The following is a 21,986-nucleotide window of genomic DNA, read 5'->3' as shown; positions in this document are numbered from 1 at the left end:
AAAATTAAAAATTTCTACTTTTTTAAAAAACAGAAACAAAAGAATATTTTTTTCGAGACAAAGATATTCTTCTCATATATACATATGTTCCTATATATTTTTTGATTAATTAATTAGCATGTTTCATAAATTTGGTTAAGTTTCAATTTAGAATTTTATTTTATATTTGAGAAAAAGGTTTGAAAAACATTTTAACTTTGACCGAAATTGCTGTTACGATATCAAACTTTATGGAGGACCTTCCCACCTACACTATTTGATAGTATATTTTAAAGGTATATATGTGTCTACGGGGCACATATATTTATAATTATGTAATATTTTTATGTCCGTGTGAGCACATATATATCTTTAGAATACAATATAAAATAGTACATGGGTAAAAAGTCATATTCAAAATTGGATATCGTTACAGTAATTTCGATCAAAATTCAGATATATTTCAAATATTTTTCCCCTTATATTTTATATGATAAATTTTATAATTTCGTTTACGTGTATTATTTTGTAGAACTAGAGAAATAGGCAATAACAATATTTTTACAAGTTTAAAAAAAGATAAAGAATAACAATTCAAGATTTCAGCAACCCAAAAAAGTATAATATTAATTGAAAAAATTAAACATGTACATTTTGATTTAACAAAAATAATTTAATTAATTTTTTGATAAATATTTAAAATTGTCTTTCTCTATAAAAATAATTTTAATATTAGAAATACATTAATAGTTGTCCTTCTTTGTAATTTGACTCTCACAGGCAATTTTAAAATAGATTTATCAAATACAATTTGCTTATAAAAATGATGTTTCAAATAAATTAACTAAACACAAATTATTATTTTTTCCAAAAGCACTATTCTGAAAAGCTATACTTAAAAATGTACTCCTAAAAAAAGTTGTTTTAACAGTAAGTCAAACAGACTCTAATTTATAAATTTTGACTTATAACTCATTCAAACACATTCTAAAAAGTAAGAGCTAATTTTATCAGATTACTCTTAATCTCTAAATGAAAATAATATTTCTACCTTCTAAAAATAAGGATAAGGTCTCAAACAATGATAGAGACAAAATTTTTAATGAAGAATATCAAAATATAAAAAGCAAATTCACAAAAGTATTCAACGTTTCAATATATGTGTATATATATATATAAAAAGCAAATTCACAAAAGTATTCCACGTGTCAATATATGTGTATATATATATATATATATATATATATATATAATTATCTAGCTATCTAAAAATTGTAGCACTTCGCAAAAGTGTTGTAGTTGAAACACTTGTGAGCAGGAACAGGTTCTATTTATTTTTTTCTTGTTACATATTTATATTTTCAAAAATTTCTCTTATACTAATAATTTATTTTAGTATATATGAAAAGGTAAAACATAATGGTTTGTTTTACTTTAACAATTTTATACATTGATTTATGATTATACTAACAGTTATTCGTTTCAGAAAAGAATTGAAGGATAAAGAAGAATTTTCATGTTGATTTTCTTAGTGTTAATTATGAGGAACTTATTAATATTTATAATTGCTAGAGGTGAGAAAACTCTCAATCTTATTTTGACTAAATTTGCTTATATAATTCTTGATTTCATTTAAAGGCTCATGGTTGAGTTCTAATGGTATTGACTTATATGACATTGATTGAAGAGTAAGACGATGGATTCAAGTCCCATCGCACCAAAAGGGTAAGACATCTGGTTAAAGTTCGGATGACATAATGAAAAATATTTGAGGGTAAGACGGTAGATTCATGTTCTATCGCACCAAGAGGTTAAGACATCAATTCGAGTTCTGATGCACCATAATGATAAGGTATTGGGTTCAAGTCCCATAGAATTATGGTCTAATGTGCCTTGTATGGATAAGACATTGAGTTTGAGTCTCAATGCACCATATTGATGATAAAATGATGATTATGCAAAAATAAATACGATTGAAGCACACTCTATCGTAAACCAGAAGTTTACTGACTTAAAGACTTTCGTGCTTTGGCATGACTGAATAGGTCATCCTGGATCAATAATGATGAGACGAATCATTGAAAACTCAAATGGACATCCATTAAAGAACCTGAAGATTCTTACAAATGATGAGTTTTCGTGTGCTGTTTGTTGCCAAGGCAAATTGATTACTAGGCCATCACCAATGAAGGTAACATTGAATTCCCCTCAATTTTTGGAACGAATACATGGGGATATTTGTGGACCTATTCACCCATCTAGTGGGTCATTTAGATATTTTATGGTCCTAATAGACGCATCTTCAAGATGGTCTCATGTGTGCCTCTTATCATCTCGCAACCTGGCATTTGCAAAATTATTGGCACAAATGATACGATTAAGAGCGCAATTTCCAAATTATCCCATTAAGACAATTCGTCTTGATAATGCTGGCGAATTCACATCCCAAGATTTTGATGCTTATTGCGTATCGGTAGGGATAAAAGTTGAACATCCTGTAGCTCATGTTCATACTCAAAATGGCCTTGCTGAGTCATTTATTAAGCGCTTACAATTGATAGCAAGACCTCTACTTATGAAAAGTGAGTTGCCTACTACTGTTTGGGGTCATGCTATCTTACATGCAGCATCACTTGTTCGTCTCAGACCGACTCATTATAATAAATACTCCCCATTACAATTGGTATTTGGTCATGAACCAAATATTGCTCATCTTCGAATTTTTGGATGTGCTGTATATGTGCCTGTAGCACCACCTCAGCGCACCAAGATGGGCCCTCAAAGAAGGTTAGGCATATATGTTGGGTTTGATTCACCCTCAATAATTCGCTACCTTGAGCCATTGACGGGAGATTTATTCACTGCAAGATTTGCAGATTGTCGATTTGATGAAACAAATTTTCCGCAATTAGGGGGAGAGAAAAATAAACTTAAAAGTGAAATTGCATGGAAAGTTTCGTCATTATCTCATTTTGATCCACGCTCCCCTGTGTGTGAACAAGAGGTCCAGAAGATCATCCATTTGCAAAACATAGCAAATCAAATGCCAGACGCATTTACTGATTCAAAAAGGATAACAAAGTCACATATTCCTGCAGTAAATGTGCCTATCCGAATCGACGTCCCAAAAGGACCATCTACAAGTGTCATAGCTTCTGAATCACAAATACGCCTGAAGCGTGGTAGACCATTGGGTTCAAAAGATAAGAATCCTAGAAAAAGAAGTACAAAAAATGACACTACAAAAGAATTTCACGAAGAAATTCAAGATCTGATTAATCCTGATATTCCTGAAGAAATCAGTGAACCCGAGACTCAAGTAAATGAAGAACTCTCAATAAGTTCTTCTACAGGTGATGGGATAAGTTTAGATCGATCAAAAATCATAGTGGATAATGTTTTCGCATATGATGTTGCACTTAACATTATGCAAGGAAATGAGGATCTTGAACCTCTATCCGTCGAAGAATGTCGACAAAGACATGATTGGCCAAAATGGAAAGAAGCAATTGAATCAGAATTGAATTCACTTGCTAAGCGTGAGGTTTTTGGACCAGTAGTCCAAACGCCTAGTGATGTTAAACCAATTGGCTATAAATGGGTCTTTGTACGAAAAAGAAATGAGAGAAATGAGATTGTAAGATACAAGGCACGCCTTGTTGCACAAGGATTCTCTCAACGACCTGGTGTCGACTATGAAGAAACATATTCACCTGTTATGGATGCAATAACTTTTCGATATCTCATCGGTTTAGCTGTACATGAAAATCTTGAAATTCGTCTAATGGATGTGGTTACAGCTTACCTTTACGGTTCACTTGATAATGAAATTTATATGAAAGTTCCAGAAGGACTTAAAATGCCTGAAGCATGTAGTTCAAAATCTCGGGAAATATATTCAATCAGATTACAAAAGTCATTATATGGCTTAAAACAATCAGGGCGCATGTGGTATAATCGCCTCAGTGAGTACTTGATAAAACAAGGTTATATAAACGATGTCATTTGTCCTTGTATATTTATTAAGAAAACAACATTGGGATTTGTTATTCTTGCTGTTTATGTTGATGACATTAATCTCATTGGAACTCCAGAAGAGGTTCAAAAGGCAATTGAATATCTAAAGGAAGAATTTGAGATGAAAGACCTTGGAAAGACAAAAATTTGTCTTGGACTACAAATAGAATATTTAGTAGACGGGGTCTTCATCCATCAATCTGCCTATACTGAGAAAATCTTGAAACGATTTTACATGGACAAAGCACATCCATTAAGTACTCCAATGGTTGTCCGATCACTTGAAGTGAGTAAGGATCCATTCCGACCTCAAGAAGAGAATGAGGAACCTCTTGGTCCAGAAGTACCTTATCTTAGTGCAATTGGGGCACTTATGTATCTTGCTAATGCTACGAGACCTGACATAGCATTTTCTGTTAATTTGTTAGCAAGATATAGTTCTTCCCCTACACGAAGACATTGGAAAGGAGTTAAACATATATTGCGATATCTAAGGGGAACTAGTGATATGGGTCTGTTTTATACTAACAAAGATAGTGCAGATCTTGTTGGTCATGCAGATGCAGGTTATTTATCTGACCCACATAAAGCTCGATCACAAACAGGCTATCTGTTCACATATGGAGGTACTGCTATATCATGACGATCTATGAAGCAGTCTATTGTCGCTACTTCTTCAAATCATGCTGAGATAATAGCCATTCATGAAGCAAGTAGAGAATGTGTATGGTTAAGATCAGTAATACATTCTATCAAAGAAAGATGTGGTTTGAAGTGTGACGTCAAGATACCCACAATACTCTTTGAAGACAATGCTGCATGCATAGCTCAATTAAAAGGAGGCTTTATAAAAGGAGATAGAACGAAACACATTTCACCAAAATTATTCTTCACACATGATCTCCAGAAGAATGGTGATATTGATGTGCGACAAATTCGTTCGAGTGATAATCCAGCAGATTTATTTACCAAATCTTTACCGGCCTCAACTCTTGAGAAGATGATTCACAAAATTAGAATGTGGAAACTTAACCATCTGAATCGCGGTTTTTATCAGGGGGAGTAAAATACGCACTGCACTCTTTTTTCCTTAGACTAGGTTTTGTCCCATTGGGTTTTCCTAGAAAGGTTTTTAATGAGGCAGCAAATAATGCGTATCAAAAGATATGTGTACTCTTTTTCCTTCACTAGAATTTTTTTCCCACATGGTTTTTTTCTAGTAAGGTTTTAACGAGGCACAATATCTATGGACATCCAAGGGGGAGTGTTATAAATCTATTGAATAAGTGGATAGTCCATAAAGTTAGAACATGAACAACCATTCATATTCACTAGGTTACATGAAACTTTTTAGATAAGAATGTATATATTTATTATGATACTTAATATGGTGATCTTTGGAGTGATTTCTCACTCTATAAATAGGGTTGTTCATTCACTATTGTATTATATACATATGAAACTTACATATACTTGAATAAGAAGAAAGTTTTCTCCTACATCTACTTCTCTTGTCTTCTTCTTATAATCTTAATTTTACAACAGATATATACTATTTTCTTTTTTTACTTTTAATCGTCACTTATTTTAAAATATATTATTATTATTATTTGTTATTCTTGACATATTATAAAAGAACATTAATTTTTTTTGTGTTTTACCCTTAACATTAGATATTTATCCATTCAACAATAGTTGTCTAGTTTAAAAAATCAAAAAAAAAAAATCATTTGTGTATATTTTGTCCTTTCTATACTCATCTACCCCCTCTGACAAACAACAGTTGTATTGACTTGATACATCTTTAAAAAATAATGAATAATAAGAGTGATATTGCTATATTATCCTTTGACTTTATTTAAATTTAATACTTTTAAAAATATGTTAGATACTCCCTCCATTCGAAATTATTTGTCATGTTGCGCTTTTCAAAAGTCAATTTGACTAATTTTCAAAGTTAAATTAGATTACATTAATTCGATATTTTAAACAAAAAATTAGATATTCTAAAACTATATGAAAAGTACTATAAATTGCAATTTTTTGCATACTAATATGATGAAAAAATACTTCTTAAAATGTTAGTCAAAGGTTTTATAGTTTGACTCTAAAAATAGAAACTATGACAAATAATACCGGACGAAGAGAGTAATAAATAAGTATTTTAATAGCAGAAGTAAAATACATACAAGAGGTAAATTTTCTCTTGATTTTCTAAAATTGTCAAGTATTGTTGGACAATTATTCTTAGTGTAGTGGACAACTAGGACAGAGGGAGTAACACATTTTTCAAAACATTTAATTTAGTAAAATCAAAAGATAAAATAGTAATGGTACTCCTATTATTTATTGTTTTTTTCGGGGGGGGGGGGTGTCTAGACAATAGTGAATAACTATTATTGGACAGATATAATATTTTCCAAATACTCTCTCTCTCTCTTCACTTTTACTTGTAACTTTAGAGAATAAATGTTCATTTTTAGTTGTCACTTTTGACATAAGTATATTTTTTCATGTTTATCCTTGGTATTAAATACTCTTTCTTCAAATCATTTTTCAAGACTTGAGATTAGGCATCATTTATTAGGGATAGTTAGGTAAAATATCTATATTAATAACTATTTTGTTAATGGAAGTGTCAAGTCAAAGTGTGACAAGTAAAAGTGAACGGAGGGAGAAATTTTCTAAGTCATCATTTAACTGAGGATAATTTGATAAAACACATATATCATTACTTATTTTTTAATGAATATGTCAAGTCAGAATGTGACAAGTATAAGTGAACGGAGGGAGTATATCAAAAATGATTTTTAATGTCAATTAATTAATGATTTTTAACTTAATAATCCTAAAAACATATTTTTCGTTGCATTTAGTATTCTCTGTAATTATTCCTAAAGTATAATTGAATCCAATGATAATTAACTAATATTGGTAAATACTTTATCACTTTATATATATATATATATATATATATTACCGCTAAAATTATTTATGTTCTAGGGATATTACCCCCTTAGAGATCCATCGCAACTAGTGGTTATTTGATTAACTAATCGTCATGATAAAATGAATTAAGATTTTAGCTCTCTATTTAAAGGGAAAAGGCTCTCAAAAGTATTTTAAATTTGGCGAAAATTACTATTATCATACCAAATTTTATGAAGGATTATTTACCTTTGAACTACTTAATAGTGTAATTTAAAAATATATATGTGCTCAGGTGGATACATCACTACTTATAATGATATAATTTTTATGATATCCATATATATATATATTTAAAATACACTATTAAATAGTGTAGAGGATAAAAAGTCATTTCCAAAGTTTGATTTTGTTACAATAATTTCGATCAAAGTTCAAAAATATTTTAAACTTTTTTTTTATTTAAATTTTTTAGAATTTCAAATCACATGGGAATGAACGATGTATTTTTTTTTCTAATATAAATGTGAGTGTTTTTATTTAAAAAAATTAATTTTATGCTACCTAAATTTAAAGTAATTATAATTTTCCATTAGGAAAATTTGTCCATAATTTCTTGCATGTTCTAGATTTAACTCATTGACTGTTGTATAAGGGTTTTTGGTATTAAATGTTAAGCAAGTAAAGTAGGTTAACTATCATATCATATACAGTATACACGATCTGAATGATATAAAAGAAGAAATTAAATATGTCACACTTACAAAAACTATATATTTAAGCAAACGTATCTATTATCTCTCCATATATATACAATTTATTTGTGTGAATTTTTTTCTCCCTCTATGTTTCTGATAGTATATACTATAAAGATTCTATTGAAATTTTATCTTAATTATTTTATTTACGTCTGTAAGTTTTAATTTTAGAAAAATGTACAAGTAATTCCTCAATCTATGCTCGAAATCTCAGAGACACACTTATACTATACTAAGGTTCTATTACCTTCCTGAACTTATTTTATAAGTATTTTCTACCCCTTTTCGACTTACGTGACACTAGCTTGAAGAAAAAGAGTTAACTAGCGTTGGGGCCATAAGATAGTGCCACGTTGGCCGAAAAGAGGTAGAAAATTACTAATAAAATAAGTTCAAGGGAGTAATAAGACCTTAGTATAGTATAAGTTGTCTCTGAAATTTCGAAAATAGATTGAGGGGGTACTTGTGCACTATCCCTCTAATTTTGATATTTTTTGGATGATTGTTGAGTCATTTTCTTTTTGGATAGACACTAACATACCAATTTTTTCATTTCATGGTTCTTGGCTTGTTGTTTAATGTTTGAATTTTCTCTTTTTCTTAGATTTATACAACCAATTGTATTATATATCAGAAAGTAAAAATTAAACATGTGGATTAGAAAAATTGATGTGCGTATTTATTTTAGAGGTGATACAATATGTATCTATGTTTCAGCTTCAAAGCTAATATTTCTCTATATATATGTGTGAGAGAGAAAGAGTATATGTATATTTGTGACCGTAGTTGCAATGAGATACAACCTACCTCTCGCTCTCGTGTGTCTCTCTCCTCTATATTTGGGAGAGAAGGAGAGAGACAAGTGAGATTCAGAAGAAAGAGGAGATTGTGTATTTTTGTATAGGTCCATCTTAACTTCAATTGAGATCGATACATATCGTATAAAAAGACACAACCTATTTTACTCTATTTCTCAATCTCATTCGTCTCTCTCTTCTATCCCTCTTGATTTCGCTCGTCTCTTTTCTCTCTCTCACAACCTCACACACAAATAGGGGTGTGCATTCGGTTTTTCGATTAGGTTTTATACTGTTCGATTTGGATTTTCGGTTTTTGGTTTTGAAGAAGTGTAACCCAAACCAAAATAAATTCGGTTTGGTTTGATTTTTCTTTTTTTTGGTTTGGATTTTTTCGATTTGGTTAATCAGTTGTATCAATAATTAGAAACATAACAAAAGTATTTGCAATTTAAAAAATTTTATATATATATATATATATATATATATATATATATATATAATTTGGTTTTTTCTGTTTTTTTATTTTTCTAAAATCGAAATCAAACCAAAAAAACCAAACAAAGTAAATTATAAATTCAAAACCAAACCAAGAATCCAAAAAACCAATCCAAATTAGAATTCGATTTGATTTGATTTGGTTTTTCGGTGTAATCCAAATAATGCACACCCCTACACACAAATACATAGATTCACAAAAAAACTTACACCTAAATGAAATAAATAGTATTAAAAATTGCACCTTAAAACTTTCTTTTCATAATTTTTATTAAAAATCCAACAATTAGATTTTGTTAAATAGTTTGCCAAGACAAAAAATTCTAATTTTCATCAAGAGTACTTCTTTTTAGAGTTACCCCATTTTAAATATATATAATAAAAGAAATCTCACTACTTTCTTTAGATTTTTTTTTTTTAAAATATGTCACATAAATTAAAAACGATCGAAAATGCACTCTATTTTACTCTTTTTTTGTTTTCATTTTGTGGTTAGATTTATTTGCCTCAAGATACGAAGCAATTGTGTCTGTCCACCTCTCACTTGTCGGAAACAATTGTGGAAAACGAGATTAGACAAAACAAAATAATTTGAAGACCTCTCTCCAATATTAAGGAAAATATACGCATTTTCTGTTTCATTTTATATGATATTATTTAATTTTATATAATATTTTTTAAATTTTGTTATTTAAAATTATTTAATTGCAAATTATTTTATTAAGGGTCATCTTTTTTAAAATTACTTTTTTTTAAAAAACTATAATAAGCTAATTTTTTCTCAGAATAGACTAAAAAAGAATGTGTTACCATAAAATAGGATAGGAGGAATATTGTATTTATTTTTGTTACTTTTCTTTAAACAAAATAAATAACTGATCACTACATTAGAAATTCTTATAGAAAAGTAAGAGCATGTTTAAATCGTCTTATTTGTGTGTTTTAAGTTAAAATATTGTTATATGTAGTAAAAATAATTTATGTTGTGAAGGGTTATTATTGGATGTGAGAAAGTTTTTTTTTTTTTTTGAGTATTTTGATAAATTTTAAAAATATTTTTAAATATTAGATTTTAAACTGAAATAATAACAATAAGTTAAAAGGTATAGATTGGAATTTGTACAGAACTCCAAAGAAGTTTATATTTTTTCTGCTATACTAAAAATAATTACGGTAATTCTTTAATAGAAATAATACAATTATTGCTATAATATATTTAATGATATTAATATAATGTAATATTTATAATCATAATTATATATAATTGTCTCTAAAAATTTTAGCTTAACTACGCTACATATAATAACATTAACTCAATCATTATTGATATTTTTGAGGCAATGATTTATTGCCATTAAATGGATGATTTGATATAGTATATATTTACATAATCATCTACTATTTAATATTTATTAATTTAATTAATCTAAATACCATTGAGTGTAAATTATTTACAAGAAAATATTTCATATTGAAAATTTATCTATCATGAAATATTTTATAATCGAACATTTATATTAGCTAGTGTCAAGTTTTTTTTTAATCAAATGACTAAAAGTTTAGTCAATAATAAAGTTTTATAAATAGAATAATGTGTATATTTTACTTTTTATTTTGCACCAAAAAATTAAGATTAGATTATTTTTGGCACCTGATTGTACAAAATAACTTCAACAGATTTGGCAACATTAATCCCCATTCCCATACACATTTATGGATTCTCATTTAATGCATATTTGAATTTTTATAAATTATTACTATGTAGGGCATGGTAATAATATAATAATGCTCACCAATGGTAAGAATTAATATTCTAAAATATTTTTTTTAGAATTACATTGAATTTTCTTTAAAGGTCTATATTTTCATAAAAAATTGATTGTACCTTTTTTAACCAAAAATATGTTTTCTTTAAAGCTAATTATCTTTTTCTTTTATGAAAATAAAGCATTCGGAGCAATTTATGATTTTCTGAAATTTTTTTAAAATAATGTTTTAAGATTTGAAATTCACTTTACTCATGAAATTAATGCATAAAATAAGATTTTCAAATAACTCTTAGCTAAAAGGGTTCGTGTAATATATTAAACATAGAACAAAATCAAGGATTTCATTTACCAGGCCAAATTATAGCCCGGAGTTGGATTTACAATCTGTAGTTGGATCTGTGAAAATAAAGTCAAAAATTCAGTTTTTGATGTTGGATTTTATGAATTTCTTTTACGATCTGTACAACAATTTATGAGTTCGAAGCGTAAAGGGTGAAAAATGTTAACAAAAATTTTAAAATGATATATGAAAATATTTTTTTTACCAATACGGTAAAATCCCTGAGGAAGCTACTATTTTTTTGCCGGAGTTTTGGAAAATCACTGCTATAGCAGCTATTTGTACATTTATATTTTTTTAAAAAAAAAAAAATTAAAAAAATCGCTGCATTTGTAGCGATTTACATAATATTATTTTTTAAAAAAANATTTTAAAATGATATATGAAAATATTTTTTTTACTAATACGGTAAAATCCCTGAGGAAGCTACTATTTTTTTGCCGGAGTTTTGGAAAATCACTGCTATAGCAGCTATTTGTACATTTATATTTTTTTTTTAAAAAAAAAATTAAAAAAATCGCTGCATTTGTAGCGATTTACATAATATTATTTTTTAAAAAAATTTAAAAATTTACATAAATCGCTGCCAAGGCAACGGTTTACCTAATTTTTTTTTTAATTTTTAAGTAAGTGGGGATGAAATAAATAAGAATACTGAGTTACTAAAGGAAAAAGTCATTCTTTGTTCAAATAGATTAAAAAATGAAATAGGTCAAACAAAATTAAAACGAAAATTATTTTTTTTCATGCTAGTTTTATATTATTGGAAATAGACTTTTATCTAGTTGTGGTGTAAATGTAAGAGACTTTTTTAAAGAGAAGTTTCATTGAAAAAAATTTAGGTAAATCGTTGTCTTTGCAGCGATTTTTTTTTTTAAATTAAAATTTTTTTTATGTAAATCGCTGCAAGTGCAGCGATTTGTTTTAATTTTTTTTTTAAAATGCAAATGTAAAAATCTCTGCTATAGCAGCGATTTTCCAAAACTCCGACGGAAAAATCGCTGCTTCCTCAACGATTTTACCGTTTTGGTAAAAAAATATTTTCATATACAGTTTTGAAAATTTTGTTAACATTTTTCACCCTTTAAGCTCCGGACTCAATAATTTATGATCCGTAAATGAGACTTGTAAAATTCAGTAACGGAAAACTCTACTGGAAATATCCCTTATAAAACTATTATAACATTTTACTTTGAACTCGGACTGATGCAAACTTTGTGGCATTGAAAGAAGACACATAGACCTTCAATTGTTAGGTAACAAAACACTTAATTCTTTACATGCAGAAAAATATAGTTGTTTAAAGTTGTCCCTTTCATAAATAATGCGAAAAAAAATTAGTAGGTAGGAAGACTTGAACTCGAGTTAGTGCTAGATGTCCCTTATGACCTTAAACCACATCTGATACACTTCCTACACTTGAGAATGAATCGTAACACACATGAACAAGTAGGACATCACTCGACCCAAACTTATATACTTATGATGAGTGGTTCAGATCCTTAGTGTAAAATTTGTGAGGTTTTACAAAAATAACATATAAGCTTGAAATTATTATCTTCAAATAAGGCGTCAAAATATTGGCACATGTCCTTTTTATTGCCTAATCATATCATCATTTCACATTGAAACGACAATTAAATTTTTGAGCCTGAAAAAAGAAGGAATTCTACAAAGAAGACATCATAAAATTCCAATAAGCTTGAAATTATTATCTTGTTTTTCCCATTCAGTATTTTTTTCATAAGAGAAGCCTTAAATCTCACCTTTCACTTTCTTTTAGAAGATTATTTACTTGTATAAAATTACAATCTTGACATTATAATCAAAGAAAATGAACTCAATCAATCTTAATCCACTTCTCTTTAATCTTTTTCTACAAATTCAACTATTAAATGAAATAATAATTTTTTTAATTAGTAGTCACCGATCAGGATCTCTTGTAATTTGTGTTAGAGCTCCACCTAGAATTGAAAATGTATTTCATATTTTGATTTTCCAGCTCAACTCTTTTGTTTATGAACAAAATTTGATGATAGATAATTAATAGATAGAAAAATTTAATATCGAAAAAAAATGATTAAATAATTGTCATTTGTATGATATAAATAAAGCAACTAAATAATAACAAAGCACTCATGTGTTGAAGCACAATTATTTTGACAAGGATAAAAACATTGAGATAAAAAGGATAAAGCAATCCACTTCACTATAGATGCCATTTGTCCAATGAGTATTAGTTATATATTTTCACATGGAGTATGCAACTAGTATATAAGTTATTTTAATTTTCACTCCTATTTATTCATAGGTTAAAAACAATTTAAATTTAAATTTATACTCATCTCCTGTCAAACTCTATTTTTGAAATACTATTTTCAATTTGAAAATAAATATGTTTTCTTTTACAATTCTTACGTTTAAGCGTCCACTTATTTTCTCTGTAAAGTATACGAGATAGAGGGGAGAAAAGAGAGGAAATTGTAAACTAGTGTCAATCATAGATTTTGAGAGTAGATTTAGGAAATTTATATTCAAATATTTATTCAATCATAATTTTTATCAGATTTTAAATATCTGATATTTAAATTCTAAGTATATTTTTAAATATTTTCGAATTTCCAAAAAGGGACTCATGTTTGAATTTTTGAGACTTTTACTCACAATCATCATTCTAAAAAATGTGTAAAAAAGCATATTTCTCAATACAATTTCAATTTTTAATAATTACAACTTTAAAAATTTAAAATCAAATAGGAGAAGCTAGGAGAGAGGGATGCTTTGATTTACTTAAGTCTTTTATATGGTTTGAAAATTTGCAACTTGTTCTAAAAATAAAATAAAAATTAGCAACATTGTTTGCATGTAAAATGTCATTTTTAAAAACTAATCAATATATAAGTCAATCAATCAATTTTATTCAAATAGTTGGGGCTAACTAGACGAATAATCTATATTAATATTTTCATATGAATTAACTTTTCAGGTAATTTATCTAATCAAAAGCGATAAAAAATGAATATGAAAAAATTTATATTAATGCATAATATATATTAAATATATATTTTTAAATATAGATAATTTATGTATTTAATTAACAAGTATAATTATTTTCAACCACTAGTCAAATATGTGACTTGTCATAAAAAAAAAAAATAAATACGAATTCTTCAATAATTGCCGGCTTGAATATTTCACGAAAAATAAAAGAAAAAGAATTATTCTTAGTATTTTGGACCTTAGAATTAAACTAAACGGTCAAAATCCATACACACAGACTTTTCATTTAGTCAATTAATTTCATTTTTCAATTTAAAAAAATTTTTAATCATAAAATTTGGAATTTTTTAACTTGAAAATAGTACTCCAAATTACTTACAAATTGACGAATCATATATTCAATTATTAATATCATTTTTTTCACTTTAACAACAAAAATTATTTAGTTTTTTTTTTTTTTAAATTTCATAATGAAATATGAACAAATATGGCAAACCCTCACTTAAGATGATAAGATTAAAAAATATTTTAATACATTCTTAATTCAAATTCCCATTAATATTTAAAATTACACAAAATTTAATTTTTTCAAATTTTGAATCAAATTGACATCAGATAAAAGAAAAAATATCGGAGTATAAAAAAGTCACCGCCCCACAAGAAAAACAGGGAAAAAACAACACATGATGTTTTCTTTTCTTTTTCTTTGTATAATAAAACATAGTAATTTTGATTTATAATTTATAATTATACTAATACTAATAATTATTGTATGTATAGAGTAAGCAGCCCCCTCTTCGCTGTTTTTCTGTTTGGTTCCACTTGCTTTGTTGTGCTTGCCCTAGATCTCACAAGCCAAATATATATATATATATTTTTTATAATACATGCATAACAAAGAGATACAGATCCTTTTTTGCCATTCAAAGATTTGAAACTTCTTGAACCAATAGATAGCAAGTGAAAAAACAAGAAAAAGAACATATTTTTTTCTTTGTATCATTCAGGTATTAGGTTCTTGATTTTCTTTGATTATGTTATGTGGGGTTGTGTTTTTTTGTAATTCTATTATGTGGGGTTCTTTAAAGTTTGAATTTTGATTGGAAACTTTGGGATTCTTGAAATGATTTCAGATTAATTTGCTTTGATGGGGTTGTGGGGATTATGCATTTTTTTGTATGATATGGTGGTGTATAGTGATGAAGATTTGAAGTTGATGAATTGAGGGTGTGGGGGTGTGGAGGGAGTGGGTATAGATTTGAAGGTCAGATATATGGGTTTGACTTTGATTTAAGGTTGATTAGGGCAACACGGGGAATCTCTATATTTTGTTATGTTTGTGTATTTAATTAGTTGTTTCTTATGTGATCTCATTAGACAAATTGTTTGTGTATCTAATTAGTTGATTTCATGTTTCTGTGTTTTCTCCTCCCTGGAATTCTGCATGGTTGGGATAGTTTTACTGTAATTCTGTTGATGTGGATCTTGAGTTAAAGAAATGCTTAATTAAGTTGAATGGAATTCTTATTGCTGCTGTGTTTGATGTGGAAGGTTGATTTTCTAAGTTTTGTGCAACTTATGTATATGTGATTCGCGTTGGATAAAAGTTGTATGTACATTATTTGCTCTTTGGTAGTGTTAACTGGACCTGAATCTAGTATGGGAAGTGTGAGTAAATCCTTAGTTTTCTTTAGATACAGAAGCATTGTACTGCATCCACATGATATATCTGGAGTTAAATTTCAGTTAAAAGGATTAAGGATTGTTCTTTACGAGAACATCTGAAGCTAGATATTGATTCAATGCTAACTACTCCTTATTGTTGAATTTTCATCCTCTTACAGCTTTGTGTTTGTGCTCATCGATTCCCAAATATTGCTCAAAGAAAAGGCAGTGCACTGGGTTATTGTTCTCAGAGATTTGGTCAAGGGGTCTAGTTTTTGATGTTCTTCGGTTGCTGATGTGTATATTCTAGATGAAGACATCTCAGGGGTGGCGTTTAGGCATGAAGGAGATGCAAATATTGTCTGCACCTCGCCAGCGTGCTCAGTTAAAGAAACCGACATGGATAATCGTGTTGGTTTCTTTAGTTAGCTTGTTCCTAATTTGTGCTTACGTTTACCCCCCTCAAGGTTCTGGTGCTTGTTATGTATTCTCATTGAATGGCTGCAAGGGGCTTTCTGATTGGCTTCCACCGGCTCCTGCCAGAGAATTGACAGATGAAGAGCTTGCCTCCCATGTTGTAACTAATGAAATTCTGAACACACCCCCAGTCGTACCAGAGAACCCCAAAATAGCATTTATGTTCTTGATACCTGGTGCATTGCCATTTGAAAAACTCTGGGACAGATTTTTTCAGGTTTGTTTTTCTTATTATTGCGGAAGTTCCAGTCTGTTCCTTTTAATGTTGGTTTGCAGTTTGCTGCAATAATTTGATTCATTAACTCCTGCTGCCCCTATTATAGATGCAAGTAAATTATTCTTGTTATTGTCTCTCTACAGATTATGTAAGGGAATCCTCAATGAAATATGGATACATGATCCGGGTGCTAAATAGTATAGGTTAATGTTTAACGATCTCAATTTAAGGTTTTGTCTTCTGACTTGCGTATCAAAAGAAAAAGGTTCTGTCTTCCTATGTAGTTGAACTGATGATTATCAGGTTATCTCAGTGGCTACTAGTTTGTGTAAATGCAATGCTTTCTGGGTATTCAATAGATCCTTAACTAGCATGATTTGTGAAGGGTGACTTTCTATTTTGTAAAGTGCTTGCCTCCTTTTTGTTAATAAATTGAACTTACTGATAAAAGAACTAGCTGGAACTGTCTAGCATTTCTGCTTTCTCTATTGCTGGTTTAATTAAACTATTGTGTTTTCAGGGACATGAAGGAAAATTTTCTGTCTATGTACATGCTTCTAAGGACAAACCTGTACATTTTAGCCGTTATTTCGTCAATCGTGAAATCCGTAGTGACAAGGTTTGTGATACTGCTTCTTATTTTTTCCATTTCTTCTACTGGGGTGCTGTATTTCATATTTATTGCTTGAAGTTGGTCCATGTATTGTTTCTGATACATAAATTGTTACCGCCAATGTGATACTGTTTCTCAAATTTTTCGCTTGAATTTTTCCATGTATTGTTTCTGAATGAATGGAGTTTGTTCTCCTGAAGCAATTGAACTGATTTTTTTGGCCTTGTTATATTTGACCTTGACATCGTCGATGATTCTATCTGTGGCTATTTGTTTGGTATGACACCTGCACTGAAATTCCAAGTAACTGAAAGAAAAAACTGAACGATTAAAAAGTTCCTAAGGTTATGCTGTCTGCTATTTGTGGTGTAATCAGGCTGTTATTTGTGGGATCAAATGAGTAACTGTTTAACACAGTCTGAGAAGAATGATTGAGAATTGACATTATTACTCATCACCTTCATCATACTATGTTTGCTTTATTTAATTGCTTGCAATGGATTACACATCTATCCTTTATACTTTTGTAGCCTAAGTCGTCCACTTCCTCCTTTCTTTGCATGTGGCCAATTAGTAAATATGACTCTGACTACTGCCTTTATTAGGGGCATGTGTTTGGGTTGTGTGAATTGACCTTGATGATTAAGTTTTGATTAGCTCAAATCAGCAATGTTTGTTGGTAATGCTAATTATTATTGCTTATAATTACTGTATTTTGTTCTAGTATTTTCTTTTTTAAAATTTAAACCATCATTTTGTGTTGCATGGATTTAATGGGTACGTATCAAGTATGGCTGTGTGTATGTATTCAGCACGGGTATACTAAGTTTTTGCTAAAGTTCAGTGAATTTTGAAGAACCGTTATGAAGTACTGCACCCTTGTCATACCTATTTGACCAGCTATGTCGAGGCAAATGAAGGGCATATTAACATAATATCTTTTGGAAATAAGAACATATTTATTGCTATTTAGTCATTGAAAGTCGGAGATATATATCATTTTCATCTGTATGGCTGAGTTTTGGTGTACACCGTTCTGCACTGCAGGTAGTGTGGGGAAAGATTTCTATGGTTGATGCAGAGAGACGTCTTTTAGCATATGCGCTGAAAGAGACTGACAATCAGCATTTTGTATTACTTTCTGACAGGTTGACATTTGACGATCTGTCTTGCCTTTTGCTTTGCATTTATGCCATTACGTCATTTTTGACCATTTTGCTTATCAACTTGCAGTTGTATACCCCTGCGTGATTTTGACTACGTCTACAACTACCTGATGTATACAAATATCAGTTTTGTAGACTGGTAAGACAATTCTGCTGATGCTTGTGTCGTGAAATAGTCGTCATACTTTATGGTTCTGCATGATATTTTAATATCAATGTCAAATCATCTTTAGAATATTATTGTACTTGGGCTTTCCATCACCATGAAGTAAATTTGAACTTTCTTGTAATTGTAGTTGTTATTACTCATTTCTTTTTATTCATTGTCCCATTTGAACAATATGATTCCTTCTGTTATATAAGTGAAAAATGCTCTTTCTTCGTTAATAAATAAGAAGTGCTCTTTTCTTTCTTCTCTCAGCTTTGAGGATCCTGGTCCTCATGGAAGTGGAAGGTATTCTGAACATATGTTACCTGAAGTTGAAAAGAAGCATTTTCGAAAGGGTGCACAGGTACCTTTTACACAACTTTTGCTGTTAGCTCTTATTTGTCTATGTAATACAGAGGTTGCACTTTTTCATGAAGGATAAAACTTTGAGATCCAATAATAATTTTTTAAAAAAATGCTGGATAGTTTGCTTTGGTAATCCGCAAGTGTTCAGTGAGGTCATTCTAAAAAAATTGTTCAATGAGTTGGTTAGTATTCTATAGGTAGAATTTCTTTTTGCCTCTTAGAATGGCCAAATATTTGGGATAGCTGTATGGCACTTCTTATATAACAGCCTGATTTGCCATTTTGCACCTCTACAGTCTTCTTGTTCTGATAGGTTAAAATTCTGATTTTTTACAGTGGTTCACAATGAAACGACAGCATGCCCTTGCAGTTATGGCTGATAGTCTCTACTACAGAAAATTCAGGGACTACTGCAGGGTTGGTTTTACTTGATCATTCTTTGGCTGATGATGATGTGATTATGCTATTAGCTTTCTTTTGACGGTTATTTATTTCATTTATCGATGTATATGATGTGTTTCTCTATGCGCTGACGTTTTAACTATATTATCAAGCTGTGTCGTCCCACACTATTCATTGTTTGGAAGAAGTAAATTTGCATTAAAATTACTGTAATTATTGAATGTGAGACTTGACCTGAATAGAGCAGAATAGATGCACGTGGTACTGAAGCATGCCTGTATTTGAAACCTATACTAGGAAAATGTGCCCGAGTTTATGGGAGCTTTAAGCACAAAATCCCATGAATTGTCAGGGTTGCCCCTTTTAATATTAGAACATTAAGATGCTCATACCTAGGTCGCTTATCAGATCTAGAGTATCTGCCTATAGCGTTTGATTTGAAGCATAAAAACTTTTGTTCTCTAGCATTATTCCTGTGTTAAGGTGTTCTTAAAGCTACTTTGCTTTTTCAAATAATATTCATATGTTATTTCCTCTAAACTAGTTTCTTTTAGTTTCTCTCTAACTCTATTTGTATCACTATTTGGAAACTACAATAATGTTGATCGCATGGGATCGCTATAGATAGGCACAACAAAACATGCTTATATTCCATTTCCCGCTCTCTTTTCTTCTTGCTCCTTTTATTTGTTTTGTCTAGCTGGTGAATTTGATTGATTTCATTAATCATGGCGCATCTGTTTCTAATGCGACAGCCAAACATGGAGGGTAATCGGAACTGCTATTCTGATGAGCACTATCTACCAACCTTTTTCCATGTGAGTAGTGTTCTTCACCAGCTTGTTTTCAAGTTTTAACATTTTCAAACTAACTGTTTTCTTGTGTTTTCTAAATTTCAGATGCTTGATCCAACTGGAATTTCGAATTGGTCAGTAACACATGTTGATTGGTCTGAAGGGAAATGGCACCCAAAATCATACGTGCAAAAAGATATTACATATGAGCTTATGAGAAACATAACTGTAAGGCTTACTCCTCTCACTCCTACCCCCAACCCGACCCCCTGGCCACCCTTTCTCTAAAATTCATTTAAGGCTCAGTTCCCTTGACTTCTATACTTTATGCCTCTTTGTTCTCCTCTCTCTTATTGATTCTCGTCTTCTTTCCAACCATTCCCTTCTATTTCTATCGTCAGCGTGATACTAAAGTGGTTTTGTGTTTTTCCATGTGTTGTTTATATACATCTGTTGCCCCCATCTTTAAGTTTTACTTGATTTTTCTTTCATCAGTATTACATATGCACATTGGTCATTGAGCAGAATCTTGATCACTCTAGAGCTCGCATTAGCTCCAGTTATTTGCAGTAGTTATTTCTTTTTCAGAGATAAATAAAGATATTCTATGGCATATCGAAACCATGACATGATTTAATGCTTTCTCTCACTGTTTCTGCAGTCNCTTTCTATCGTCAGCGTGATACTAAAGTGGTTTTGTGTTTTTCCATGTGTTGTTTATATACATCTGTTGCCCCCATCTTTAAGTTTTACTTGATTTTTCTTTCATCAGTAATACGTATGCACATTGGTCATTGAGCAGAATCTTGATCACTCTAGAGCTCGCATTAGCTCCAGTTATTTGCAGTAGTTACTTCTTTTTCAGAGATAAATAAAGTTAAATCACGATATTCTATGGCATATCGAAACCATGACATGATTTAATGCTTTCTCTCACTGTTTCTGCAGTCTATTTCAGAGAATGTGCATGTCACAAGCGATGCTAGGGTATGAACAATTACTCATTTTGACAATTTCCTTGCATTTTCTCACTCGTAAGCCTAAAGTGTTATTTCCATATTGCAGAAGGAAGTTCAAATTAATCCTTGTCAATGGAATGGAAATGAACGACCATGTTACTTGTTTGCAAGAAAATTCTTACCTGAAGCTCTAGATAGCTTGTTGCAGCTTTACCCCAATTATACATCGATTTAAGTGGGTAGATAACACCCACACTGATTCTTTGGTCGATTCAATCCGACCCCCCTTCATCCTCATTTCTTGTGTATCTTCCAGTGTTGTAAAAAGCGCCCCCCTCTTCACAGAAGGATCGAGTTTGAGTGCTGCCCCCAAAACCAGGCTTATTTTTTGAGCGCTAGGGCTACTGGCAAACACAGTTAGGGCGACTGTATTAAGAGCCGAGGAGTGTTGAATCAACTGCCTCGAGTCGTCGTGCTTCCTTTGGGGGTAGGTGATTTTATGTTTAGTTTTTCTTTTTCCTCTCTTTTTTCAGTTTTGGGCTATTTTTGTTATATTTATCTTAGTATTGGGATTAAGAAAATTTTTGGGGACTTATTTAACTGCAGCACTTGTATTGTTGACCTTTGTGTAGAAGTTGCAAATATGGCCCTTGTTTAAAGAAACTGTCAAATTTTGGTTTTTGGTTAATTTTTGAATCAAATAGAAATTTCAGATTCCTATAAAGTTCTTATATATCTATATCGTTGCATTTCTTTTCCGTATCGTCAAATATCCCAAGTCAGTTGGAGTCGGTTATTTTGATAGAATCAGGTGATTTACTATAATAGTCTAGACATATTCACACAAATGATATTGTTATAAATAGGTTAAACTATACTACAACCATAGAGAAAACTAAACTTTGAGCTTTGTAGTATTCAAGGGTGTGGTTGAACAATCAATCAAAGTGAAGTTCTGAGAAAATAGTACTCAAATTTGAGCATGTACATAAAATATGTTAATAGACGAATTCGTTTCATATCAACCTCTTGTTGGTCAGAGTTATTCGATATATGTGTCAAAGGACTTCCTTTCCTTGCCTTGTTGGTCAGA

At 30.1% G+C, this 21,986-nt stretch overlaps 1 protein-coding gene across 1 annotated transcript; it reads left to right on the top strand.

Annotated features, from left to right (window-relative positions):
* Positions 1-14,865: 14,865 nt before the first annotated feature.
* Positions 14,866-21,617, top strand: LOC107026546 (glycosyltransferase BC10). Its single transcript, XM_015227547.2, has 11 exons — positions 14,866-15,093; positions 15,931-16,445; positions 16,966-17,064; positions 18,106-18,206; positions 18,292-18,363; positions 18,646-18,736; positions 19,075-19,155; positions 19,896-19,958; positions 20,040-20,162; positions 20,883-20,921; positions 21,000-21,617. The coding sequence occupies exons 2-11, from the start codon at positions 16,062-16,064 to the stop codon at positions 21,126-21,128; spliced, it is 1,182 nt and encodes a 393-aa protein (XP_015083033.1). The 5' UTR covers positions 14,866-15,093; positions 15,931-16,061; the 3' UTR covers positions 21,129-21,617.
* The last annotated feature ends 369 nt before the right edge of the window (positions 21,618-21,986 follow it).

The sequence above is a fragment of the Solanum pennellii genome, chromosome 7 (assembly GCF_001406875.1).
Source record: "Solanum pennellii chromosome 7, SPENNV200".
NCBI classification, from domain to species: Eukaryota; Viridiplantae; Streptophyta; class Magnoliopsida; order Solanales; family Solanaceae; genus Solanum; species Solanum pennellii.
The sequence above is the reverse complement of the archived record's forward strand: the minus strand, read 5'-3'. Positions and strand labels throughout refer to the sequence as shown.

Bases quoted from the DNA above. Each gene is read 5' to 3' on its own strand.
- LOC107026546 (XM_015227547.2), top strand. From the start codon at position 16,062: ATGAAGACATCTCAGGGGTGGCGTTTAGGCATGAAGGAGATGCAAATA. The intron at 18,364-18,645 runs GTAAGACAATTC...TTCTTCTCTCAG, and splicing joins AATATCAGTTTTGTAGACTG to CTTTGAGGATCCTGGTCCTC. The intron at 19,156-19,895 runs GTTGGTTTTACT...CTAATGCGACAG, and splicing joins AATTCAGGGACTACTGCAGG to CCAAACATGGAGGGTAATCG.